Raw genomic sequence first — 23,748 nt, forward strand, 5'->3', positions numbered from 1 at the left:
CCCCCCCCCCCCCCCCCCCCCCCCCCCCGCCTCAGAGGGCCCGGCCCGCCCTCTCGTTCTCAGAGGTCCCGAGATGACCAGTCTCTGGAGGCGGGGTGAGGATGACAACCCAGGGTCCCGCCTCCACCCAGGCCCTCCAATTTCAGGGGATGCTGTTGGCTTTAATGGCGCTGACCCTGTGGTACGCATGGCAAAGGCTTCCCCGAAGCCATCAGAGCTGTGGCGGGGGCGGTTTCCGGGGGCCGGGCTGTAGGCGCACCTGCCGGGCACCGAAAAGCTGAGGTCCGGTGGAGGGGACCAGAAGAGTAAGCACCTGGCTCTGCGGGCACAGCCCTGGCCTGCATCCAGAGCCAGTGACCGCCTTGCTGTGTGTTCCCGAGCAACGGCCTGGCCCCTCTGGGCCTCAGTCGCCATCTTCTCAGTCACACGAGAAGCATTTATTGAACAGCTACTACATTCCGGCCCCCGTTTCGGGGGTGGCCACTCAGGAACCCACTACAGACAGGGCCCCTCACCCACGGAGCTTTATTTCTGGAGCGAGCTGGATGGGAGTCTCTGAGGAACCACTCGGCACTGAGCTGCCAAACCCAGAGACAGGACCGGGCGGGGGAACGCGCACTTGGGTGCCAGCTGCACGGTGACACGGGACTCGCTCGACCTGCTCTCTGATGGGAACAGGCAGCCCCTGTTCTTCCAGCGTCAGAGGCCACACACACCTGCTCCTCCCTCTCCTTTCTGTGCTGGAAAGTATGTTTGGGCCCCCTGGCAAACTCCTACGCATCCCTCAAAGCCCACTTACAGACCTGTCCCGATGCCACCTGCTGCCATCTGCACCGACGTCTATCGGAGACGGTCTTACTCTCCCCTTCCCAGCTCTGCCTGCCAGCCCCCATGGGGAGGATGCTAACGCTCTCTCTGGGGGTGGCTGTGACGATCAGATGGGACAGTGCCTGTCTTGGTGCAGGGATAAGTGGTAGCCAGCAGCGATGACAGTTCTCAGTGCTGCTCTGCGTCTCTCCACACCCACCGCCCCAGGCTGGTGCACCCCCTGCCACCAATTCCTGTGAGAGGCAGCGTGCGTGGGTGCGGCTGGCAGAGGCCCGGAGCTCCCAGGCCTGCGGTGCAGGATCTTGGCCAAGGGTTGGGGGGGCGGGGGTGGCGGGTAAGGCCTGGCTGGGGCCTGAATCCCAGGGAGCGGAGCGGTCTGACCCACGGTCTTCTGAGTCCATGGGGGAAAAAACAAGACACGTACAAACGGGTCCCGGCCCTGTGTCCCTGGCCCCTCCCCCACGTGGCCAGGACCCTGGGCTGATGCATGGGACAGAGCTGCTTCCTCAGCCAGTGTCTGGGACCCAGCGTCCGGTTCCGGAAAACCGAGGCTAACCTCGTAAATGGCAACACTGACGTTTCAGAGGGAATTTCTGATAACGTGAACACATCTCCGTGCCTTCTCTGTTCGTTATTATTCTTGCTCTAAAACGGACCCTTAGCAACGTGGTCGAGCCTGTGTGCTTAGCGTGGAGCCTTCAGACAACACAGACGAGGCGCTGGTGGAGAGGAGACCCAGGGGGCCGGAGGCCCCCTTCCCTGCACTTCCAGCCCCCCACGCCGTCCCCTCCCCAGGTCACCACCCCGAAGCTGGCAGCAGACCATTCCGGGCCTTTCCTGGGATTTCCGTGCCCGATTCCGAGCCCGCCGAAGCGAGTCGGTGGGTGGGCTTCTGGGAACCGGGCTGTGTCGCGGGACTGGCTGTGTTACGCGCCTTCTCTACCTGGCCGGCCTCGCTCTCACTCGCTCCTTTCCGCCGCCGTCCCCGCCCTGGCTGTCGTCGCGCAGGGCCAGCCGCGAGCGCCTGCTGTCCACAGGACCTCCGGAGCCCCGAAGCCAGGCAGGCCTGCTTCCCTTTTCCAAAGGCCCCGGTGCTGCTGGTTTTCCAGTTCCTGGGCCTGTTTTTTTTTGCTGGAAGCTACTTCTTGCCGCCGTCGGTACCCTGGAGCCTGGCAGTCGCCCCCCACCCCCGCCCCAACTCCCCTTCAGTTGGCCGACGTGATGGAGACGTATGAACGAGTCTATCGGACTATGTGTAAAGTGGGACAAGGACCCGCCGAGCTCTACCGCGCGGGCTCCGTGGCTGGGCTCTTGGCCTCTGAGGTCTTGCGTTTCTGAATCTCAGCTGAGTTAGGCGAGCTCACACCGGTTCCCTCCTCCCTGCTTTTGTCCGCATTGCCCCGCCCCTGCACTTACCACCCCCGCCCCCCACCATCCACCCTCCACCTGCCTCCCCTTCACACTGATCTGCAGAGAGGTCCCTGGATAGCTGGGACCGTGCCACCCGCTCCCGGGTCCGCAGACCCTAACCCAGGTGTGGAAGAGGCCCAGGGAATGGCCAGGTCTCGGCTCTGCCTGATCCTGTCTCCATCTTTCCTGGGGTGCTCCTTGCACACCCCCCGGTGTCTGGCCATGGGCCCCCCCCCCCCCCAGGTCTGGCCATCTCATCCATGACTTCTTCTCCAAGTCAGTGCGCCCAGTCTTCCTTAGGGCTTCTCAATTCTCTAGCCACGACCCCACACCCTGGCACATGACCCAGGTCTAGCCTCTACCCTCTGGCCACAGTGCTTCACTTAGGGATGGGCAGCCCAGCGAGATTCAACATCGACTCTTGAGAAAGACGTTCTGCCCCTGGCCTGGCTGAGCAGAGAGGGCGTCTTCACTGCCCACCAGAACACAATACCACCACGGAGTAAGGCAAAGCTGGGAGGCAGTGCCAGAGGGGGGCCGGATGGCAAGCTGTGACCCCTGGATCCAGCCATGCCTGAAGCTGTCCTGGCCTCCTTAGTTAAAGGAGCTCACAGGGGGCACCTGGGTGGCCCAGTCGGTAAACGTCTGACTCTTGATTTCACCTCCGGTCATGATCTCACAGTTCATGAGTCCGAGCTCCGTATCCGGTTCTGCACTGACAGTGCGGGGCCTGCTTGGGATCCTCTCTGGCCCTCTCTCTCTGGCCCTCCCCTGCTCACGTTCTCTCTCTCTCAAAATACTAAATAAACACGAAAGCAATTGCTCGACAACCAAAGGAACCAATAAAGCCCCTCCTGGTGCCACCATTCTGGGGCTCGCCCCTGAAAGAACCCTCACTCGAACTGGGGTTTGCCCAGAAGCGCCCCGAGAGAGATGCTGAGAGCCGTACCTGCAGATCTGCACCTCGTAGCCCAGATCCAGGGGGTCGTTGGGGGCCGTGCCGTTCTGGAAGTCACTGACGTTGAAGGAGGAGAGGGTGTGGTTGACGAAGCCGTGCATGGTCCCGTTCTGGCTGTACATGTACAGGTACACCAGGCGAGGGATGAAGTCGGACGTGAAGGAGATCACGAACGCCTGGGCCAGGGGACAGCGGGGTGAGCGCGGACCCCCGGCTGGGTGGGGGAGGGGGGCTCGCCCCGAGCGGGCCTGGCCATGTGACCCTCTGCCCACGAGCTGGCCACGTGAGCAGCGTGTTGAGCGAAGAAATGAGAGTTCCAGGCACTCCCGGAGGCCCCCCTGGCAGCCGAAGGGGAGGGCCTGGGGGCAGGGAACAGGACACCCCCAGCAAGAAGTCCCGGGGACAAATGCTGCCTCTCACCGGCTGTGTGGCCTTGGGTGGGTCACCTAACCTCTCTGTGCTCTGCGTGCTTCGCCTTCCTGGCTCGCTTGAGAGGGAACGTGGGGGTAGAAAGGTCTTGGTAAACGGCCATGTATTCCAGAGCCGTCTCTGGGGGCAGCCCGTGTGGTGCCAACGGCAGGGCAGGGTCCCGGAGCCTGACGGCCTCAGGTGAGGTCCAGCCCGGCCTCTTTCTGGCTGTGTGGTGGCGGGCAAGTCGCCTGACCTCTCTGTGCCTCTGTTGTCTGGCACTTAAGGTGGGCCATGACAGCCCCCGCCCTGAAGGTCGTGTGTGTGAATGGGTGGATGTGTGCAAAGAGCCTGGAAGGGCCTGGAACATTCTAGATGCTCGATAAATGTTAGCTGCCGTTACTACTGCTGTTGGTTGTTCCCATGAGATGTTTCCAGCTGCTCGCAGCACCCCTGTGCCCCAGGGAGACTGTCCCCTGTTCCAGCACCGCCCTCCGCCTCAGAGCCCTGTGCTCAGCCACCCAGGTCGGGATGAGGGGCCGTCGCTGTCCAGGGTGCCCGCTCTGCCCGCCGTGGCCCTTTAACGAGGGGTTTCAAAGCCTCGACTGGGCAGGGGGGCGGCCACCGGCAGGGAAAGCAGCGTCGGGGGACTCTGAGGGTCCCTTCTCCGGGACTGAGCTTTACTTCCTGTGCTGTGGGGGCCGGATCCCCAGGCCTCGCCCTGACCCTGACCCCGACCCCGACCCAGCATGGTGCAGGCCCCAGGCTGTGCCTACTCCTGAGAGCAGTTGCCTGTGTGCAAACAGGCAGCTTCTGGGGGCTCGGGCACGGCCAGCAGGCGGAGGGCCGAGGGTCCCAGGGTGGTGGACCCGTGAGGCTCTCTGGGGTTTGCACGCCTGGGGTTCAGCCTTGGGCGCGGAAGCATGTGTTAGGGACCACCGGACAGCTCAGCCCAGGGTGGTCCTGGCCCCAGCACGGTCACATGGACCTAGACGGGCGGCTGCAGGGGAGACTGAGGGCTGGTTGGCATGACAGAGGGGCCACTGCCCTTGTAACCTGTAGGCTCAGAGGAAGGAGAGGCCGGGAGGGTGGGTGGCACCATGGGGCAGGAAGGTGTGGATGAGATTCTGGGGAGGAGGGCTGCCCGGGCAGGAGTCTGGTGGGGAAAGCAAAATGCTTAGCGAGCTCCAGGTGTGTGTGTGGGGGGGGGGGGGGGGGGGGGGGGATGGCAGGCTTCGCCCCCTTATCTGCATGTTTCTGCGTTTCCGGAACCTCTGGAGAATAGGCGTGCGTTTTATATAAAGGGGAAAAGCTAAGTTTTTAAAAGAGGAACAGAATGATTGCTACGGAGTAATTTCTGTCTTCTCTCTCTCTCTCTCTCTCTCTTGTATTCTCAGGACGCTGGGGAGAGAGTGGACCTAAGAGCCAGGGTGGACATATGGAGAATTTGGCTCAAGGTTATAGAAAAAGGTCGAGAAGAACTTGCCATTCCCATCCACCGCTCGTCCCAACCCCTCAATACGACCAAGGGACGTGTCTAGACAGGAGATGCTTCCGCCAGGCTGGGGCCGCACCGGAGTCGGAGGCAGGGACCCCACCCAGCTTCCCTGTGAAGGGCGCCCCGCCACGTGTCAGCTCGGCCGGGGCCTCCACTCAGCAGACGTCCCCGGCGTCACTTACGTTGATGATGACCGCCAGCTTCCCGACACCTCGGAGAATATTGTACCAGATTCCTGGGGGAGGAGAGCAGCGGTTTCAAGACCCCCCCTTGCACCCGGATCTCAGTGACTCGGGCTTGCCGGCCAGTGGGCCCGCTGTGATGCATGGGGGGGAGGGGGGGGGCCTGGCTGACGACAGAGCTGTTTGTAATCTGCAAGTTGTAGCTTCTGAATGAGGTGCTTCAAATCAGCTGCTGCCTTTCCCGTGAACCTGTTCACACTGCCAACTGGCGTGGATAAAGCCCTTCCTTCTGGAGAGACAAAGACTCACTTTGGGTGCGGTTCCTGCCCCTAAGGGTCCAAGCCCGCGAGGTCCGGGTGTCCTAGACCCGTTGCGCAGCTGTGGTCCTAGGACTGTGTCTAGAGACAGACCAGACGTAGTGTCCGGGCCAACGAGCGGTACCAGGGCCCCTGGCTGGCGACGCCGGCCTCACGACCTGAGCTTCACGTGACAGCAGCGAGGTGCGAGACGCTTCCCATCTGGGAGCCCCGGTTTCCGCCAGCCCGGGGTTGTCCTGTACCTAATCACGGCTGAGCAGAGGGGGCCCCGCCCAGCGCCGGACAAACGCATGTTCCTCTGCCGGCCTCCCCAGCAGAGGTGAGGGGAGCAGGGCCCGGGGAGGAAGTGCCCTGTCTGAGGGCCCGGGCGGCCTTGCCCGTTAGGCCCCTGACTGTCCCCCTCCTCCTCCAGCCTAGCGGGGCCCTATCGGGCCAGGCACGCGTCATGGGCAGCTGGTGGGCTCAGAGCCCAGTCCCGGTGGTCCCTCCCTGTCCCGGACCCATCTGAGATGGGGACAGAGGTCTGGTGCTCCTGTCGTCGTGCAAGAGGACGGCGGGGTGGGGTTCCTCCACCCAGGGCGGAGACCGCTGCAGGCATGGCCAGGGAGAGCTACACGTGGGCATTTCTGCCCTCGCGGGGGGCGCTGGGGGGCCACCTGGGCCCGTGGTGTCTGCAAAGACAGCAAGAGTGCAGGCCTGCGGGGCCCAGAAGCGGAGGCCGCAGGCTCAGACGCAGCCTCTGAGCTCCGCGCGGCAGACCCAACTCCGCCAGGCCGCGTGGGAAGCGAGGGTGGCCTCCCCGCCTCCGGCGAGCAGCTCCAGCACCCGAGGGAGCCAGGACCGGACCTTCTCCACGACCGGGGCGGCTCTCAAGGTGCCTTCCCGCCGGAACAGCACGGGCGGGCACCCACCCTGCCTGTCTCCCCTCACGGGGGCCGGCGGGGATGGGGGTGAGTGGGCCGCGGCCCTGGCAGGGGTGACATGTCCCCGCAAGGTCAGCTGCCGGTGCTTCCTGCCTGCTGCTCGGGGCTGGGAGACCCTTCTGCAGACTCCGGGCTCCCGGGCGGGCTGCGGGCCGCGAGCTCCTCCTCCCTGCGTCTCTCCGGGCGTCCAGCGTGCTGTCTGGCACCTGGGGGCTCGGCGCTCCCGGGTCCATGTTTGCCGAGTGCCCACAAGAGGGCGGAGAGCCCTTCACATCCTGGCACGGGGGTGTTTCGTCGAGCTCGCTCACGTGCGACTTAAAAAACATTGACTGGTGCTTGCAAAGCAGGATGATGTGTTTTTAAAAACCTGGACCCACAGCCCCTGAGAGAGCCCCGCTCTGGTCCGCGGGGGCTGGCACGGCGCCATAGCTGTGGGGGCGCCCCCTCCTGGCCGGGCCACACACTGCGGTTCTGTTCTCTGCAGGCCGGAGCCACCACGGAAGCCTCCCAAGTCCAGTCCCCGCTGAGCGGGAGGACGGGTCACGGATGAAGGGAGTGCCCGCTGCTCTGTGCCACGAGAGCATCCTCTGGGCCTGCTGTTCACTCCTTCACATGGCCGCCTGGCCCTGCGGGCTCTGGGTTTGAGACCTCGCAGACGAGGCGCTGGGCCATGGGTAAGCCTGGCACTCCCGGGGGAGGCGGACCCACCCGAGCGCAGTGCGGGGAAAGGAGACAGGTGACAGGCCAACGGGCCACAGGAGGCAAGCCTGGGCAATGGGAGTGTTGAGGAGCCCGGCCCACGGGCCCCAGGATGTCTCTGTGTGTCTAGACCCGAGATCCGCTGGGGGACCCCGTGCCGAAATCACGGGGTCTTGTTCAAGACGAGCAAACCCAGGACGCCAGCCCCGCCCGCAGGGTCAGTCTCTGTCTGCGTCTTGACCGTCCCTCTGAGCTACTCGGCCGCACGCTGTAGAGAGCACACGATGCTCCAATGAGCTCCAGGTACAAGACGAAAACCTTCCGGCTCCTTGAGAATCTCGGCAGGGGGGTGGGGGGGCGCGGTCTCAGTCTTCAAGGTGTCCCCGCCGCACCGGGGGACGCTAAACCCCATTTCCGAGAACGAGACGGGCAGGTGTTCAGTCTCGCCCGACCACACGCGGTGCCCAGGAGCTGAACGCGGGCAGCGGCTGTTCGCCAGGAAGGCTCCAAAGAGCCTGGTGTCACAGGCCAGGGCTGGGAAGCCGGGGCCGTGTTCCCCCTGGCAGGGAGCTGGGTCCCTGCAGCGCCTCCCCTCGGAGCCGCCCCTGGCGCCTGGGCGCAGGCCGTGGGGGCCCCTGGGGCCGCGTGTCCCCTCGGGGCGCACACGGATCACAGGAGCAACACAGAGGCCTGTTCGAGGAAAGGTTACGGTGAAGGAGCCCATAAACAGCCCGTGAAAACCCGGCAGCTTATGCCTCCAACCGAGCAGACAGGAACCAGGAAGTGAGCAGCTGACCCGTAAGAACGGGGAGAAAAGGGGAGCCGTGGGCAAAAGAATGAAGACGGGCATCCCAGCCTCACTGGCGGCGGGCAGGGAGGGGAGGTGGCCCAGGCGCTCCCTCTCAGCCCGATGGGTTGGCGAGTTTCAGGACGCGGCCGCAGGGGAATCACTGACAAGCCAAGGGGCCAAAGCAAACACACACCCACTGTGGGCTCGCCCGGGGCCTTTGGGCGCCTGAGAATCAGGCCTTTGTCGGGGAGGCCACACTCTTGTCTTTACCGCCACAGGGCTCCAGAATTCCCAAGGGCTGTCCAGGGAGCGCCTGGCAAGTGGCCCTTTCCTTCTGGGGACTTTGGTGTGCAATGTAAGCTTTTCCAGGCAAAGCCTCTTCTCACGGACGTGCACAGGAATGGGAGACCGGGGCGGGGGTGGGGGGCGCTGGGGGCTTCCTGTCTCCGGTTCCCGCTCAGCGTTGTTAACTACCTGGCCTCAGTCTCCCCCTCCGGTAAACGGGACTGAGGATTTCCCCAAGCTTCCTCGAGAGGTTCCTTGGAGGAGCCGACACTGAAGGCCCCTGGAAATGGTCAAGGCCCCTCCCCCAAACCCGGCGTAACCCTCCGGGGTTCATCCTCAAAGCGTGGCACTGAGTCGTCCACATGGGTGACAGGCGTTTCCCACAAGGATGATCCAGGGCCAGGTGCCGGAGAAGCCCCCACGGTTCAGCAAGGTTACGTCTGCCCTGATGGCGTCCCGCCCTGGTCTCAGGGAAGTGACAACTTGCCTAACAGGCCACTCAGTCTTTGTGTCTTCTGTCAGTGAGCACAGACGGGCCGTTCTAACTAAAGTTGTGTGAAACGGGACTTCGGTGCGTCTTTGTGATTTTCCATCTCATTTCAAGATACAGTGGGACCTTCCTTGCCTTCACCTTGAAAACGGGGTCCTGGTTTAGTTAAGTCGACTCACGTGGAGAGAATCATCCTCACGGGTGACACTGTGGTCAGTTCCCACGATGCCCGCAAGCGCGGCCTCCCGAAACCCCCAGCCTCTCTCCTGCGCCCCCATGAGGAACCCTTAGTGACTCGGGGTTAACACCCCGTGGGCCCTGACCCCACAGGCAAGCCATGCAGTGCCCTTCGTGCGTCAGTGGGAGGGGCCCCTTCCCGCCTCCCCTTTCCTGTTTGTGAATGCTGACTGAATACACGACACGCTACAGACTGCCCATCTGTCTAGCTCTGTCTGTGCTCCGGGGGCCACACGGACAGGAGAGGGGTGGTGCGGAGGGCCTGGGAGAGCACGTGCACCTCGGGGACCTCCTCGTGCAGCAGGCTGCGGGGACACGCACACATCCAAGGCACTGACGCTCTCAGGAGGCCCGGGGCTGGGGCGGGGGCGTGCAGGAGCCTCGACGTCTCGAGCCCCCCACACCCGGCCCCCGAGTCTCCACCCAGCACAGGCGCGGCAAGGAGCCCAGGGGGACACGTGCCTGACCCCACTCCTCCGGCTCTGGGTCAGGCTCCTGGGGAGCAGGACTCCCTCCCCAAACCCGGTGTGCCCTGAGAGCCAGCTCCCGAGGGTCACTCACCGATGTCTTTGGCTCTGACAGCCACCGGCCTGCGGAGCTCGGTGACAAACTTTTTGGCATCCAGGCGGATCTCGATGATGTTATTCAGCAGCGCGAACAGTGGGGCCAGGGGGAAGGACGCGACGAACAAGGTGACAAAGCCAAACTGGATTACTGCAAGGAGAGCAGGACAATTAGCTCGTTGCTGTGCCCCTCGGCCCCCACAGTGGGGCCCCGTGGTGGTGGCCCCCAAGGCGGATCTCTAGAGTGGGACCCCATGGCAGCGGTCCCCATGGCGGATCTCCATGGCAGGGCGCCATGACAGCGGTCCCCACAGTGGGACCCCACGGCAGGATGCACGGCCCCACGTGCCCCAAGCTGAACTGTGTGGGCTGGGTCTGGCTCGCGTCCTGCCTCTGACGTGGCCCCTGCACCCACATAAGAAGGGCCCGGGGGACACACCCACTGCAACCCTGGGTGACCCCGGGCTAGGAGGGGGCTGTAGGGAGGATTCCACATTTTGCTCTGGCCCTCAGTGTTGACCCCAGAATAACGGGTATGCACTGGCGTATCGAACATCTCATCCTACCAGATCACGGGGAAAAGGCCCTGTGTGCAGGAAGGCCCAGCCTCGGTGCCCTTGCCGTGCCGGGGCTGGCAAGGGCCTGGCGGGGGCAGTCCTGAGCAGCCAGGGGTCCCGCCACCATCCCTGGTCTCCGAGAGCCCCATCGTCCCCTCCCATGGGGCCTCGGGGAGCCGGCTGGACCCACTGTCCAGGACGGTCCGCCTCGTGTCCCTCCTCTTGCCCATCATCCTCACGGTCAGCAAGCCGGCGGTGGGGCTTCGCCCTCGGGCGCTGCGGCCAGCGCGGAGCCGGGCTCCGGGGAGAGGTCAGGTAAAGGTTGCTGCACGGAACCGAACGGGGGAGGCCGGTTCAGGAACTGTACAGTCTGTCCAAGGGCCCTGGCTGCCAGGCGGTAAACAAGGAAGCCGGCAGAATGTCACCGTGTGCCCGGCAGGCTGAGTGTGGCCATTGTTAGCGCTGCAGGTGGGGCCCCAGGGGAGCCTCCGTCTGGGAGCCGGGCCGCGGGCTTCTCCCGGGGCCCGGGGGCCTCCGCGGGACGCTTGTATGGACGTGGTCTTGCCCGAAGGCGGCTCTAGAGGTGACAGAGGCCTCAGACGAGCTTGGCTGTGGGCCCCGTGTGGGCTGCTGGTGCCCGAGGCCGTGGGGTCCCCGCTCCTGCCCGGTGCTGCCTCCTGTTGGTGGATCTCGAAGCAGGCAGGGGAGCCGGTGATGGCTTGGGGCTGGGCTCCCAACTGCGCCTTCTTTCCGGTCTCGGGCATTGTGTGCCACAGGCGTTCAGGGGGGTCCATCCTCCAGGAGGAGACCGGCAGCGGGTACGGCATGGGCCACAGGGTGGGCCGCTCCCCGGGTGGGCAGGGGCCTGCCCCAGGGTCTTACCGTACCCAACAGGAAAGCGGGACGTAACCTCCGGCCGCCCCAGGAATCCAAATCTGGGGGGGCACCTGTCTCCCAGCCGGTGACGGGCCACTTTTCTCGCTGCCTGGTCTCCCGCTGGCTTCAGGCAGGCAGGGGTGACCCTCCTCCCGGACCCCAGGGCTGAGACAAGACAGCCAGGGAGGGAGCAGGCCCATGGGGGTCCACGGAGGTCCACGAGGGCGAGGGAGCCTCCCGAGCATCTCTGGTTCATCTTGGATTTCGTTGCAGGAGAAAAGAGAATGGTATCTCAACACGGCACCGTCTCCAGTTTTCAAAGTCTTAACGCGCTTTTCCTTCTGAGTCAATGGCAAGGTGCTTCTTGACAAATCGTCTGGGGAGCTGGGTAGGACACTGAGCTAGCAGGAGAGGGGCCCTCGAGGGGGCCACGCTGCCTTGCTCGGGTATCTGTTAACAAGGCTAGGTCCCAGGTCCCACCCTGCACGGACCTGGTCCCGGAGCCGGCATTTAAAACGTGCTGTCCGTGGTGGCCAGGGGCCCTCCACTCTGGGACCCCTCCGCCGGGGTCTCCCTGACCACCTTTGCTTGTCTATTCTCCAAACGCACATGTACGAGTGCCCACCATACGCCTCGGAGGACCGCCGTGGGCCTGCTCCCTCCCTGGCTGTCTAGTCTCAGCCCTGGGGTCCGGGAGGAGGGTCACCCCTGCCTGCCAGGATCCGTTCTAGGTGTAGGGGGTACGGCCGTGAAGAGAAAAAAGGGTCCTGCTGTCACAGGACTTCCATCACTCCGCCGGGAGATAGAGGCGAAGGCACGACGGGGACTTGAGAGGCCGGCTGGTGCCAGGTGTCAGAGCAGGGGAGGAGGCCCAGGGTCACAGCTGGCAGGGCAGGGGCTGCCCCTTTAAACATGTGGTCAGGAAGACCCCTCTGGTGGGGTCTGAAGGGAGAGAGTAAGTCACGCAGGTATTAGGGAGGCAGGGCACGGCTAGTGCAAAGGCCCCGTGGCAGGCATGAGCGCGGAGTGTTTGGGTAACGGCAAGGAGGCCGGTCTGGCGGGAATGGAGGGGGGAGGTGGGGCCGAGGGGCTCCAGGTGGCCGTGCAGGCTGCACCCGCCCTTTCCCCACTTCTCTCTCTGGCCCCGCTCAGAGTGCTGTGCCACCTCTGAGTATCCTCCCGTCCAGAGACACGGCTGCTGGTGACATGGCTCCACCCCTGCGTCATCTCCTTTTATTTTCCAGTTTACGTCTTTATCTTGAGAGAGAGCAGGAGGAGGGGCGGGGCCGAGCGGGAGAGGAAATCCCAAGCAGGCTCTGCGCCCCACGCGGGGCTCGGCTCACGAGCCGGGGGGGGGGGGGGGGTCACGACCCGGCCGGAGATCAAGGGTCGCACGCTCAAGCCGCTGAGCCCCCCGGGGGCCTCTCTGGTGCACGGGGCCGCGGGACCCCCCCCCCCCCAGCACAGGCGCCCCGCCCCCACTCACTCATCTCCATGTACTCGGGGGTGAGGCCGGCGAAAGGCTCCAGCGTGTAATCCGCCTCGTAGCGCTGCCTCTTCTTCCCGTACTCGTCGTGGTCGGGGGGGCTCTGGCGCCTGAGCCTCAGGTAGCGGATGAACTTCTTCATTTTCCTGAGGGGACACGGCGTCACTGCGGCTAGGTGTCTGGGAAGACGGCTCGGGGCACCGGGGCCCGTCCCCCGCGAGTCACGTTTCTAATTCTCGGAGCCGGTGTGTGTTTTAAGCCCTAACGCGCTGGGAGCGCCTCTCCGTCCGGGATTTCCCCTGCCCTCCCCTCAGAGGCGGGGGTCAAGTGTCCTCGCTTGGTTTTTGACAGAGGGCAATGGGTGCAGGGAGGGCACACGGCCACCTGAAGCCCCAGGAAGGGCCCGGCAGCTGTCAGGGGACAGCGCGGTGGGGGCGGGGCGGGGGTCACTGAAAAGCATCCAGTGTCCCTGATTCCAGAGGGCAGGCGGCCGTGGAGAGGGAGTGGGGCGCGACTCTCAAAGGGCACGAGGTAAGGACACGGAGCCTCCAGGGGGTCCACCTGCTGATCACAGGGAGCCGGCTCGTGTGTCTGAGGGCGCCTGTCAGCGCCCCAAATCCTCAGCCCGCTGGGGAGCAGGGGGTCATCTCGGCCTCCACCCCCTCCTCGTCCCCCACGGGGTGGCTCTGCCCTGCCTCCCCCCGCCCGCCCTCCCCATCTCCCTGTTCCTGGTGCCCCATCCTGGTCCAGACCCCACGCCACCTGTCACCCACTCAGACCACCCCAGAACCCCCCCGGGGCCCCATAGGGCCCCATCCGCCGCCCCCCCCCTACTCGGACCCGAGGCCACACGCTACTCACGGGATGCCGATCTCAAACAGGTTGTTTTGAATGAGCTGCTTGCCCAGCATGATGATGCTGAGCTGGATACAGAGCTCCATCAGGCAGCCCCCTGGGGCACACTGCGGGACGGAGAGCAGGTGCGTTAGCCCCTCCCCCACTGGGGGACAGAGAGGAGGTGCATCAGCCCTCCCCCCCCCCCCCACTGTGGGACAGAGAGCAGGTACGTTAGCCCCTCCCCCACTGGGGGACAGAGAGGAGGCGCATCAGCCCTCCCCCCCTCCACTGCGGGACAGAGAGCAGGTACATCAGGCCCCTCCACCCCCACTGCTGGACAGACAGCAGGTGCATTAGCCCCTCCCCCACTGCGGGACAGACAGCAGGTGCATTAGCCCCTCCCCCACTGGGGGACAGAGAGGAGGTGCATCAGACACCTCCCCCAACTGCGGGACAGACAGCAGGTGCATCAGACCCCCCCCCCAACTGCGGGACAGACAGCAGGGGCATCAGACCCCTCCCCCCCCACTGCAGGACAGACAGCAGGGGCATCAGGCCCCCCTTCCCCGGCCCATCCTGGAGAGACGGCCGCAGCCCCCAGCGAGGGGAGGTCAGCCCTCATGTTGTGGGTTGAATGTGTCTTCCACAGAGATATGTCCGCATCCTAACCCCCGAACCACAGAGTATGACCTTAGTTGGAAAAAGGGTCTTTGCAGACGTGACCGAGTTAAGACGAGGTCACACTGTAGTAGGGTGGGCCCTGATCCTGTCACTGGTGTCCTCATGAGAAGAGAAAACACACAGATACACAGAAGACTGTCTGAAGACACAGACAGAGATTGGAGGGCCAGCCGAGGATGCCAGCAGCCCCAGAAGTCAGGACAGAGGCCTGAAGAACCCGCTCCTGAGCCTTCAAAGGGAGCACAGCCCTGTTGGCTCCTTGATTTTGGGCTTCTGGCCTCTAGAACCTAAGAGAATATACAGTCCTGTCGTTTCGGGGCCACCTGATCTGTGGTCTTTTGCTACAGTGGCCTGATCCCACGCACCACTGTCCATCTACAGTCCCCGTATGGCCACGGCAGGCCGGGGCCTGTGTAGTTGGGAAGCCACGTGGTGAGGCAGCTGGCCACCCCTCTGAGGTCTAACGTCCCTGTCCCCTGTCGTTGCTGGGCCTGCACCAACCGCCTTAGGCTGGGTGATGGGCAGGGAGGCGACAGACCAGAAGCTTCACTTGTGCAAGTGAAAAGAGCTCACGGGACACTGGGCAGCCCTCTGGGGCAGAGCTGACCCCCCCATAGGTCCAGGACAACACTTTTTACACTGTTACCACAGAATTTATGTTGGAGAGCCACAAGTTCATTTAAAAACGATGTCCTTGGCTTTACTCTATTTTGCAAAGGCATTTCTCCAATTCCTGCAACTATTAAAGAATTTGGCAGGGTATCATTTACGTAAAGAACGAGTCCTAGAAGGGGAGATCACTTCACGGTCCTTTTGCAAACATGTTACTGCGGGTGAGGCGCACGTCTTGGGACGTTCAGGGGCCGGCACTCAGGGGGTTGAACCTCTAGGCTGTGCCCTGGGCAGCCAGATCACCCGGTACCTGAAGCCCACCCTACTGTTCCCGAGGCCCGAGCCACGGGCGGCCCTGGGGCCCCGGCTTGGTCTGACGGGGCTGCAGGAGCCAACTGAGTGGCAGGTGTCCTAACCAGGCCCACGGTGGCTGGATCGGCCAAGCAAAAGCCGAAGGTCACCAGCACAGATTTAGGGGAGAGAGGTGGGCCTTTCTATGTTAAAGTCAAACAATGAAGCTGAGTTCTGTTTCTCCCCCACGAATCCATTCTGACCAGAGACGAAAACCTTCTAGATACTAGAAAAGGGGGGGAAACATACAACTGGCATCGTTCTTTGGTTTCTCCTTTGAGGGTAATCCTACATGGATACACCAAGTGAGATCAAAACCCCACCCCAGCGGCCGGACCGCAGAAAAGGACTCCCCCAAGAAGGAGGGAAACGCTACTTGACAACACGTGCTTCTGCGGAGTCTGCCGTGGGGACACAACCGGGGAAGCAGAACAGAACACGGGGTCATTTACCTCCTCCATCCGGAAAGAACGGAAAATGTACACGTAGTCACCCGGGCGGCCGACAAACCTGCAATGAGGCGGGGCAGTGGGAGAGGAGGGGCAGCGCGGGGAGACCCCGAGGAGGGGGCTGGATCCCACCCCCCCCCCCCCCCCCCCCCCCCGCTCTGGCCCCAGGCAGCAGGGTGGGGGTGGGGAACTGAGGCGAAGCAGCTGGAGGGCAGACCGTTCCACCTGCCACGGTCAAGTCAGGTGGGGGAGGGGAGGTCCCTGAGGCAGCTTCTCGGCCTCCTGCAGGACGTTCAGGGCGGGGACCTCTCAGGTCCTGCCCCGTTGTCATGCATGATCTCAGGGGAGCCTGGACCCCTTGGCTGGGCTCTGGCATGGGACGGTGGCCACTAAATCACACGATGCTGAGGAAGAAGACTTTGGAGGAGTTCTGGGATCACACCCGCTAGCTCCTGGCAGGAGGGATGCTGGGGAGTCTTGGGGGGTGGGCCACAAGCCCCTCCAAGCCCAGGGTGTCTCAGAGGGTCCCGGCACAGGGTTTGCCACACCACTAGCTGGAACAGCAAGCTGGCCATGACTGCCCTTCTCCTACCTTCTCCTGCAACCCTAATCCTCTCCAGTCATCCCGCCCCCCTGTGAGGGCACCTGGAGCTCACTGCCCTGGGCTCTGCTGCCTGGGGTCCTGTTGTCGAGGGCCCCTGCTGCCTGGGGTCCCTGGTTCCCGGGGTCCCTCCTATCTGGGGTCCCTCCTGCCCCGGGTCCCTGTTGCCTGGGGTCCCTCCTGTCTGGGGTCCCTCCTGCCCAGGGTCCCTCCTGCCCGGGGTCCCTGCTGTCTGGGGTCCCTCCTGCCCGGGGTCCCTCCTGTCTGGGGTCCCTCCTGCCTGGGGTCCCTCCTGCCCGGGGTCCCTGGTGTCTGGGGTCTCTCCCGTCTGGGGTCCCTCCTGCCCGGGGTCCCTGTTGTCTGGGGTCCCTCCTGCCCTGGGTCCCTGCTGTCTGGGGTCCCTGCTTCTTGGGGTCCCTGCTGTCTGGCACCCCTGTAGAAGTCAGGCCTCTCCATGGGCTAGGCTGTGAGAACCACACTGACCGCTCTGCCCTGGGCCTTGGCCTCCGGCCTGCAGGGAGATGGGGAGGAGAGTCTCTCCTGTACTGGGAGGACCGTGTTGGGAGAGACCGTGAGTTTCAGTAACTGAAGTCCCTACCTGCCTTTGAAGAAAGCCACGTAAAAGATGGGGGTGTAGGAATTCACGAACTTCAGCAGGAAAGCCTTGAAGATCAGCCTCTCCTCGAAGCTCTTCTCTGTCTTTGGGACTTCTAGAAGGGGTGAGATGCACGTGACCCCTCTCACGTGAGTGAAGCCCAGAGAGGGTGAGGGGCCAGCCCAAGGCCCCACAGCGGGAAGGCGGCCACGGTCGCCTGGGGCGCGCACTCACCAATCTTGGTGAGCCACCTGGCTATGCAGCCGTAGACCTCGTCCAGGAGGATGATGACCACTAGGTTGATGATGACCGCGGTGGCCGTGACCGTGACCCGGATGTTGGACCGCACGGACGGGGAGGAGTTCATGGCTAAGGCGGCTGCGGTGGAGATCCTGTAGATGATGACTCCCAGGACGATGGCGAAGGTCACGGCAATCTGCGGGGGGAGGAGGTCCCGTCAGACCCCCACACGCCTAGCTCCAGCCCCAAGCCTACAGCAATTCGGGTTCAACACAGACATGAGCTCCTGTCACCCTCTCAATGCCAGGGCTCTAGGCTGGCAAACCTTCACGGACAGATGAACGAGGGGCTGGTTTCTGTTCTCTGAGAAAAGGCACTGAGTTCGGAGAGGCTAGGGAAGCAGGCCAGGTCACCCAGCTCGAGCCGGGATTCACCAGGTGAGTCCACCCAGCCTGACATTCACGGGGTCTCTCTGCCACCTGCCGTGGGGCACCATGCCTCCTTTCCCACCCACGGACCCCAACAGGGCACAGGGTGGTTGGAACCCCAGGGGCTGGCCTGGTGTGTGCGAGCCAGGCTGACTTGGGGGGGGGAGGTTCTGCCCACAGCGTGGCCCTGAGCAGGAGGCGTTCGGTAACCGAGGCGGGGGCGGGGGGGGGGGGGTGCGCTGGCTGGGATGGTGACTTTAGTCCGTGTGGAGCTCTGGGTTCCTCTTGCTTTTCCTCAGAGGCCCTAACTCCCCACGGATGATTCCATCTTTACTCTCCAGCTGTCCTGAACTGGCAGGAGGACACAGGCAGCTCCCCACCCCGGCCCCAAGGACGCACTGAGGATCCCCCCACCCCAGGGGCGCACTGAGAATGAGGGTGGCTGAGCCCGGCTGTGGACCAAGCCCAACTCCACCTGTGGGCCAGGCTCTGTGCAGTTTCCGTTCCCTTCTGTGTGACCCGTGTCACTTCTTCCCGTTAAGGGTGGGGAGGGCAGGCCCTGCCCAGTTAGGCTGATCCCTCGTGGCTCCCAGGACCGGGACCGTGCTGCAGAGGCGTGGGGCTGTCCTCTGTGTCTCAGGTCACAGCCTGGAAAGCTTGTGGCTCCTCCCCCCCCCCCCCCCCCAACACCGAGCAAGGCTGCAGCCATCAGAAATCTAGGAAAGCTCCTATTTTAAACTTCGCTCTGCACACATCTGTGGGTGCCCGGTGGTGACCACGCCCCGTTCAGGAAGCTTCTGCAGCCCATGCCACACCCTGACCGCGTTCCCCAGCCAGCCCCGGGAATGAGGGCTTTCCTTGGAAACTCCCTCTCTCCTGCCAAAGGGCCCCACCCAGGGGAGGGCACCACCCTGGCCCCAGAGACGGCCCCAGGCAGCACGTGGAGGTGGGGACCGGGCGGCTGGCCCGCAGGATGACTCAGTGGGGAGGGTGTTCCCCTCTCCCCGCCAAGGGGCTGTGCGCCCCCACAACGGTCTCACTGCCCGCGGGCGATCCCCCTCTGGGTCAAAAGGGCCACGGGGGTCTAGCCGGCGTGTTCACACTGGCCTTCCCGGGACCAGGAACGTGGGGGCGCACTCAACCAGCGTGTGCTCGGTGAATGAAGCTCCTGGGCGGGGGACAGAGCCGTGACTGATTCATCCATGAGGGACAAAGGCACGCCCCCCACCTCCAGTTGGGTTCACACAGAGCAGGGGGGCTCCGGGGGCAGGATGCCTGAGTGGCACCTGGGCCTACCACCTCCTGCCTGGTGGCCTGGGGGGAGGGACGTGCCCCGTGGCCTGTGTCCTCATCAGCAGGAGGGGGAGGTATCAGGCCAGGCAGGTTTCCAGGACTCAGTGAGAGACGCCCCGCAAGGCCCTCAGGCCGCTGGATACGCACTCAGCACCGGTCCGGTCCACGGCGGCCAACCCCAGGCCCCTGGGTATCAGCCCACAGGGCCGGGGGCCGTGCGAGACTCTAATGTAAAGCCGGGCAAGGGGCCGGTCCTTTTTACAGTGCCCGCAGGTGGCCCTGACCTCTCGGGAGGATCAAAGAGCAGGTAGCAGGGGGCTGAGGCCTTCCAGGGATGAGACCCAAGTAATGTGGGGTGAAAACCCCCAAAGAGAGCCAGGGCGTTGGCTGATTTAAATCGGCAGCGTTGATGGGCCTGGAGCGACGGACCCTTGGCGAGGTGGCTGCCTGGGAGGCGGGAGGGCTCTGGCTAAGGCGTAGCTGCTTCAACAGCACTGTTCTCATTCTTGTTCTGGCTGTGCATTATTTATTTCATGATTTTCTTTAAAAAAACCCCCAAAAAACCCCACCCAGTTTTGTCTTCACATGGGTAAAGTTTTAGGTTTGAACGACTAATGGCGTGAACGTGTCACTCTGGGAGCGAGAGCCGTGTGCCGGGGACCGTGTACCCGGGGGCCCATGGGTCGCCTGGGGTCTCTGCGGAATCCTGGTCCCCTCCCATCATTCGGGGCCTCCCCCCGCCCTGCACCCTGGGACGGGAGCAAATGTCACGTTGATAGCCGGCTCTGGTCTGGGCGAGCACACACCTCTCCCCGTGGGCCTCCCTGACCTCTCCCGCCTTAGCCTTCCAGAACTTACCATGAAGACAATGGAGACCAAGTTGGTGACGTAGGCTGGGAACCGATCTCTCCAGGTCAGCTTCACCTTGTCTGTCTACAACAGGAAACAATGTTGGGTCACCTGGTGGGAACCGTCACGGAGGAGAGAAGTCTGTGCGCGCGCGGTGGGGCATGGGTGAACGACTTGGACAGACAGAAATACTCAGCACACCTTCGAAAAAAAAAAAAAAGCTTGCGGGTGATGCGTGAAGGCAGACGCCTAGCGTCCAAGGAGGGGCCTGGGGTCTTACCACCTATCAGACGATGTCATGTGACAGAAAAAATAGCATTTAAAAACGTGGTTCGTCTGCGTCCGGGGCGTAACAGACCCAAACACCTTTCTAAAGGAGGCGGTTAGGCCCACGTCTGGGAGAAGAAGCCTGCGTCTGCGGCCAAAGTCTCCCGTGGAAGGCGAGAAGATCTAAGAGGTCTTGCCCTCTGCCACCCAGACCATAATAGTTATTTTTCCCTCTGCAGGGCAAGCCGAAACAGGCAACTAGCATTCCAAGGTAAAAACGCTGGTTGCCGCGTAGCATCGGCGAACCGCGGCGACTCGTGGCCCCAAGGCTCCCTGGCTCAGGGACGGCCCGGTCTGGCGGGCCCGTGAGTAGCAGCAGCTGGTCACCAACCCACGAGGTTCCGAGAACGGGGGCGGGTTTCTGGACGGGGACACGCACGTATCAGGTCGGACGACGCTGGCGAGGGCGCCGCACGGGACGCCGTGCGCTCTGGGGCCGGGTGGCATGCGTGTTAATGGAAATGCGACGACCGCTGGCAGGCAGCTGTGACAAGCAGGACTCGCGAGCTCCAGGCAAGGCCGGAGCCCCCCCCCCCCCCCCCCCCCCCCCCCCACGCAGACCCACTAGAGCCATGCAGTGACATGTCAACACACATGGGCACGGCTCGACGGGTGTGGAAGGAAGGCAAAGAGGCGTGAACGTGAGTGTTAAAGAAAAGAACACAACAGACTTCGTGGAGGAGACACACAACGGACTTTGGTCGTCGGCAAACAAGTCAAGACTCGCGTTGCCCCCGAAACACAAAAGTACCAATTTCACCCCCGCCATGGCTGTCTTAACCCTCTGCTTCCATTTGTTTGTTGACTCCTCTGGAATATGCCGGCGCTTCTGGGGGCGGGTGGAGGGAACAAGAGAGCACCGTGGGGTGAAGCGTGACGAGGCTCGGAGGCCGCGGGGGCCAGGCCGATTCGGGTTCTGAGCGTTTGCAACCAGTAAGAGTTGGCGGCAAAGGTCTGGGAACGGGAGACCGGGCTTTCGCGATGGCCTCAGCGGGGAAAGGCTGGCAAGGCTCTGAAGCGCCCGCTGGGGACGTGGCCACTGTCATCTCCACGGCGCGCGGCATGCAAAGACAGGTTACTCTGAGCGGTTTACGCCGGTGAAGGAAGCCACGCCCAGAAGTGCAAGTTCATAGGCCAAGTAAGGGGTGGGTCTCTTTTTCTCTGGTAACTGAATCTGGTGCCAGAGCTGGGGAACAATTACAACCATAAAGTAGCCGCTAGGGGCCCAAGGAAACCGAGGAGAAAATCCGGGGCGTGCCCGCCAGGAGCATACGGGCCCTGGGGTCGCCATCAGAGCCCTGCGTGAAGGAACCAGGTACCTTTGCTATTCTCACGATCACAGCCCAGAGGCGGAGTGACAGGGTCCGGGAGCGCCCCTGGCACGGCTGCCCAGATCCGCTGTTGGGGCTTGGTTGAGTCCCGCGACCTCAATGGATGTCACGGGTGCCACAGAGCCTATTGCTAAGAGGTGCCACCGTGAAGCCACGGGGTGGACTGTCTCGGGGGCTGTGCACTCGTTCTGATTTAACGGAAACAATGACCTCATTTGGGGTGACGACTCACGCCCGTGTGGCTATTTGCAAACTGGAGTCCCACTCAAACCCCAAGAGCGCGCACCCCCTTCCTGGATGCAGCAGGACTAAGCCGGATTTCTGCCACGTTCCGGGAGCTGTGGCCCGAGACCAGGGTTCTGGTGCGCTCACTTTATCCCCCAGAGGGGACCGTGCCAACTGCCACCTCTGGCCGCTTGGAGCGAGCAAACCCCGTCCGCGTGCCTCAGTAGGAAGATAAACCCAGGGGTTCGCCTCAGCAGCCCCAGAGGCTGGGGGGTGTGAGTGTGGACCGCGGGGCTCAGGGAGCGTCTGCCTCCCACCCTTCAAGACAGACACAAACTTCCCCAGCCGCAGGCGGAGGCTGATGGGGGCCAGCGCCCTGCCCTCCGGGCTTGTTCCAGGGCACGTAAAACACCTTCCTAGGAAAACAGCCACACGCCTCTAGAGGTGGGCCAGAAATCAGTCTGCAAACATGAGACAGCCCATTTGAATGAGAGGTTCGGGGAGAAGCAAAGTGCCTGATTATGAACAGGTCGTGATCTTGAGACCAGCGTGGAGCACTTCTCTCTCGCCCCCACGTCTGGGGGGGGGGACAGGGAATTGGCCGTGTGCTCAAGGGTGCTGGCTGGGCAACCCCTTCTATCGCATCATTCAACACGAACACAAGGGCTGGACACACTGGATGTCAAGCGTCCTGTGAAAAAGCTCCACGGCTCCCTGGCTCCGGGTGTGGACGTGTCGGCTGAGGTCTGAGATGCCCCTAGGATAGATCAAGGAGGGGGACCCCCAGCAGAGTTTGGAAAACTTCAGCCTGTAGGCCAAACCTGGCCCCTTGCTTGTTTTTACAGATGAGGTTTCACTCGCTCACTTGTCTACCTCTTGTCTATGGCTGCTGTTCACCTACGAACAGAAGAACTGAGTGGTTGTGACCGAGGTCTGCAGAGCCTAAGATATTTACTATCTGGCCCCTGTCTGGGGTCCGGGCCCTCGTCTCTACCGCCGACGGGGACACAGTGTTTTATTACTAGGAAAGCCACCTGGGCAGTGGCCGCCGTACCTCTTTGCTTTTGGTTTCTTTCCTAAGTGACTTCTCCAAAACTCTGGCTTCATATTCGGCTCTGGGATGGTCCTGTGGAAGAAAACCAAATCCACGCGGGGCCTCATTAACTGTCAGTTTGAGAGCCTCGGCACGAGCCCACAAGACAAACTCAGCCCTTGGCCTCGGGCGCCCCGTGGGGGCAGTTCGTAGCTGGCTGCTGCCCTGTCCCCACCCAGGACTCTCCCCCTCGCTGGGAACCCCGGCCCCCTGGCGTCCGCGTCCAGGAGGCAGGTCGTGTGTGCGAGGCTGCGGCCCGCCCAGGCCCCCCCCCCCCCCCCCTCCCCCCGGGGGCACCCCGCCCCCCGCCGGCCCCCCCCGGGGGGCGGGCGGGGGGGGCGGGGGGAGGCCCCCCCCCGCCCCCCCCCCCCCCCACGTTCCCGTTGCGAGCACCCAGCCACGAACTGGCCCCCGAGATGGTTCTGGCAGGAGCCGTGGGGGTCGGAAGAGACGGCAGTGAGCATCAGCGAGTGCGGGCAGACGAGAGGCGCCGGGCCTCAGGCGAGCCCAGAGCAGGTCAGCGAAGGGGGTGCTGGAAGGAAGAACGAGGGTTAAGAGAGGCCCGGAGGAGGGGGAGGAAGCAGAGACCCCTGCCCACGGTGGAAGCCGGGAGCTGGGCAGCACAGACGCGTCAGTGTGCGAGAAGGTCCCTCTCCCAGGAAGACAGGCCACGGGCAGACAGTGGAGTGACAAAAAATCCAAACCTTGACGGCCTCCTTCGGGGCACCAGGACGTAAAAACAAAGACAAAAAGATCACGTTACTTTGTGCTGTTTTTTTAAGATAGGCTGCGTCCTCTCGAGATCGTTTTCTCAAGAACTAGGAAGGAGGCAGGTACGCACAGTGGGCGAGGCGGGCGTGGGGGTGGGACCGGCCGTAGCCGCCCGGGTGGCTCCTGCAGCTCGTGGGGTTTTGGGGGCCCCCGAGGGCCGGATGTCGGAGACCGGGGGTAAGGGCATGCGGGCCAGCCAACTGTGCCGGCTGCCGGCCTGGGGCTCAGACCCCCAAAGAGGAACTGCCTTCCCACCAGTGACCAGCTCCCGGCCGGCTGTGGGGGGGCGGGAGGCTCACTCCGGGGAACTCATTCGGGCTGGGGACCCGTGTCCAACGTCCCCGAGGGGTAAAACAAAGGGGGCTGCCCCTCACCCCGGACCCCACTCTCCTTCAACCACAGGCACGTCATTCTAAATCTTCTTAAAGAAGAAGAAGACTGCTTTCTGTGCTACTCGAGTATTTCTATAGAAAGTTACAAGGAAGGCAGCTTGCCCGGCGGACGTCCAGGTGGATGGCCGGGCCGTGGGGGCAGCGTGCTGGGTTCCATGTGGGGCAG

The 23,748-nt window shown here is 63.4% G+C and overlaps 1 protein-coding gene across 2 annotated transcripts in view; it reads right to left on the reverse strand.

Annotated features, from left to right (window-relative positions):
- Positions 1 to 23,748, reverse strand: part of ANO1 (anoctamin 1) — an 81,149-nt gene that overhangs the window by 4,151 nt on the left and 53,250 nt on the right. The window contains exons 13-23 of one of the 2 annotated variants that reach the window (XM_049641599.1): positions 22,381 to 22,452; positions 20,522 to 20,599; positions 19,453 to 19,527; positions 16,868 to 17,069; positions 16,637 to 16,748; positions 15,441 to 15,498; positions 13,369 to 13,469; positions 12,508 to 12,653; positions 9,587 to 9,739; positions 5,285 to 5,337; positions 3,188 to 3,372 (exon numbers count right to left, since the gene is read on the reverse strand). In XM_049641599.1, the coding sequence (XP_049497556.1) occupies positions 3,188 to 3,372; positions 5,285 to 5,337; positions 9,587 to 9,739; positions 12,508 to 12,653; positions 13,369 to 13,469; positions 15,441 to 15,498; positions 16,637 to 16,748; positions 16,868 to 17,069; positions 19,453 to 19,527; positions 20,522 to 20,599; positions 22,381 to 22,452 (1,235 nt within the window). The remainder of the gene's footprint in view (positions 1 to 3,187; positions 3,373 to 5,284; positions 5,338 to 9,586; positions 9,740 to 12,507; positions 12,654 to 13,368; positions 13,470 to 15,440; positions 15,499 to 16,636; positions 16,749 to 16,867; positions 17,070 to 19,452; positions 19,528 to 20,521; positions 20,600 to 22,380; positions 22,453 to 23,748) is intronic. The other variant, XM_049641591.1, reaches the window with a different exon arrangement.

The sequence above is a fragment of the Panthera uncia genome, chromosome D1 (assembly GCF_023721935.1).
Source record: "Panthera uncia isolate 11264 chromosome D1, Puncia_PCG_1.0, whole genome shotgun sequence".
Lineage (NCBI taxonomy): Eukaryota > Metazoa > Chordata > Mammalia > Carnivora > Felidae > Panthera > Panthera uncia.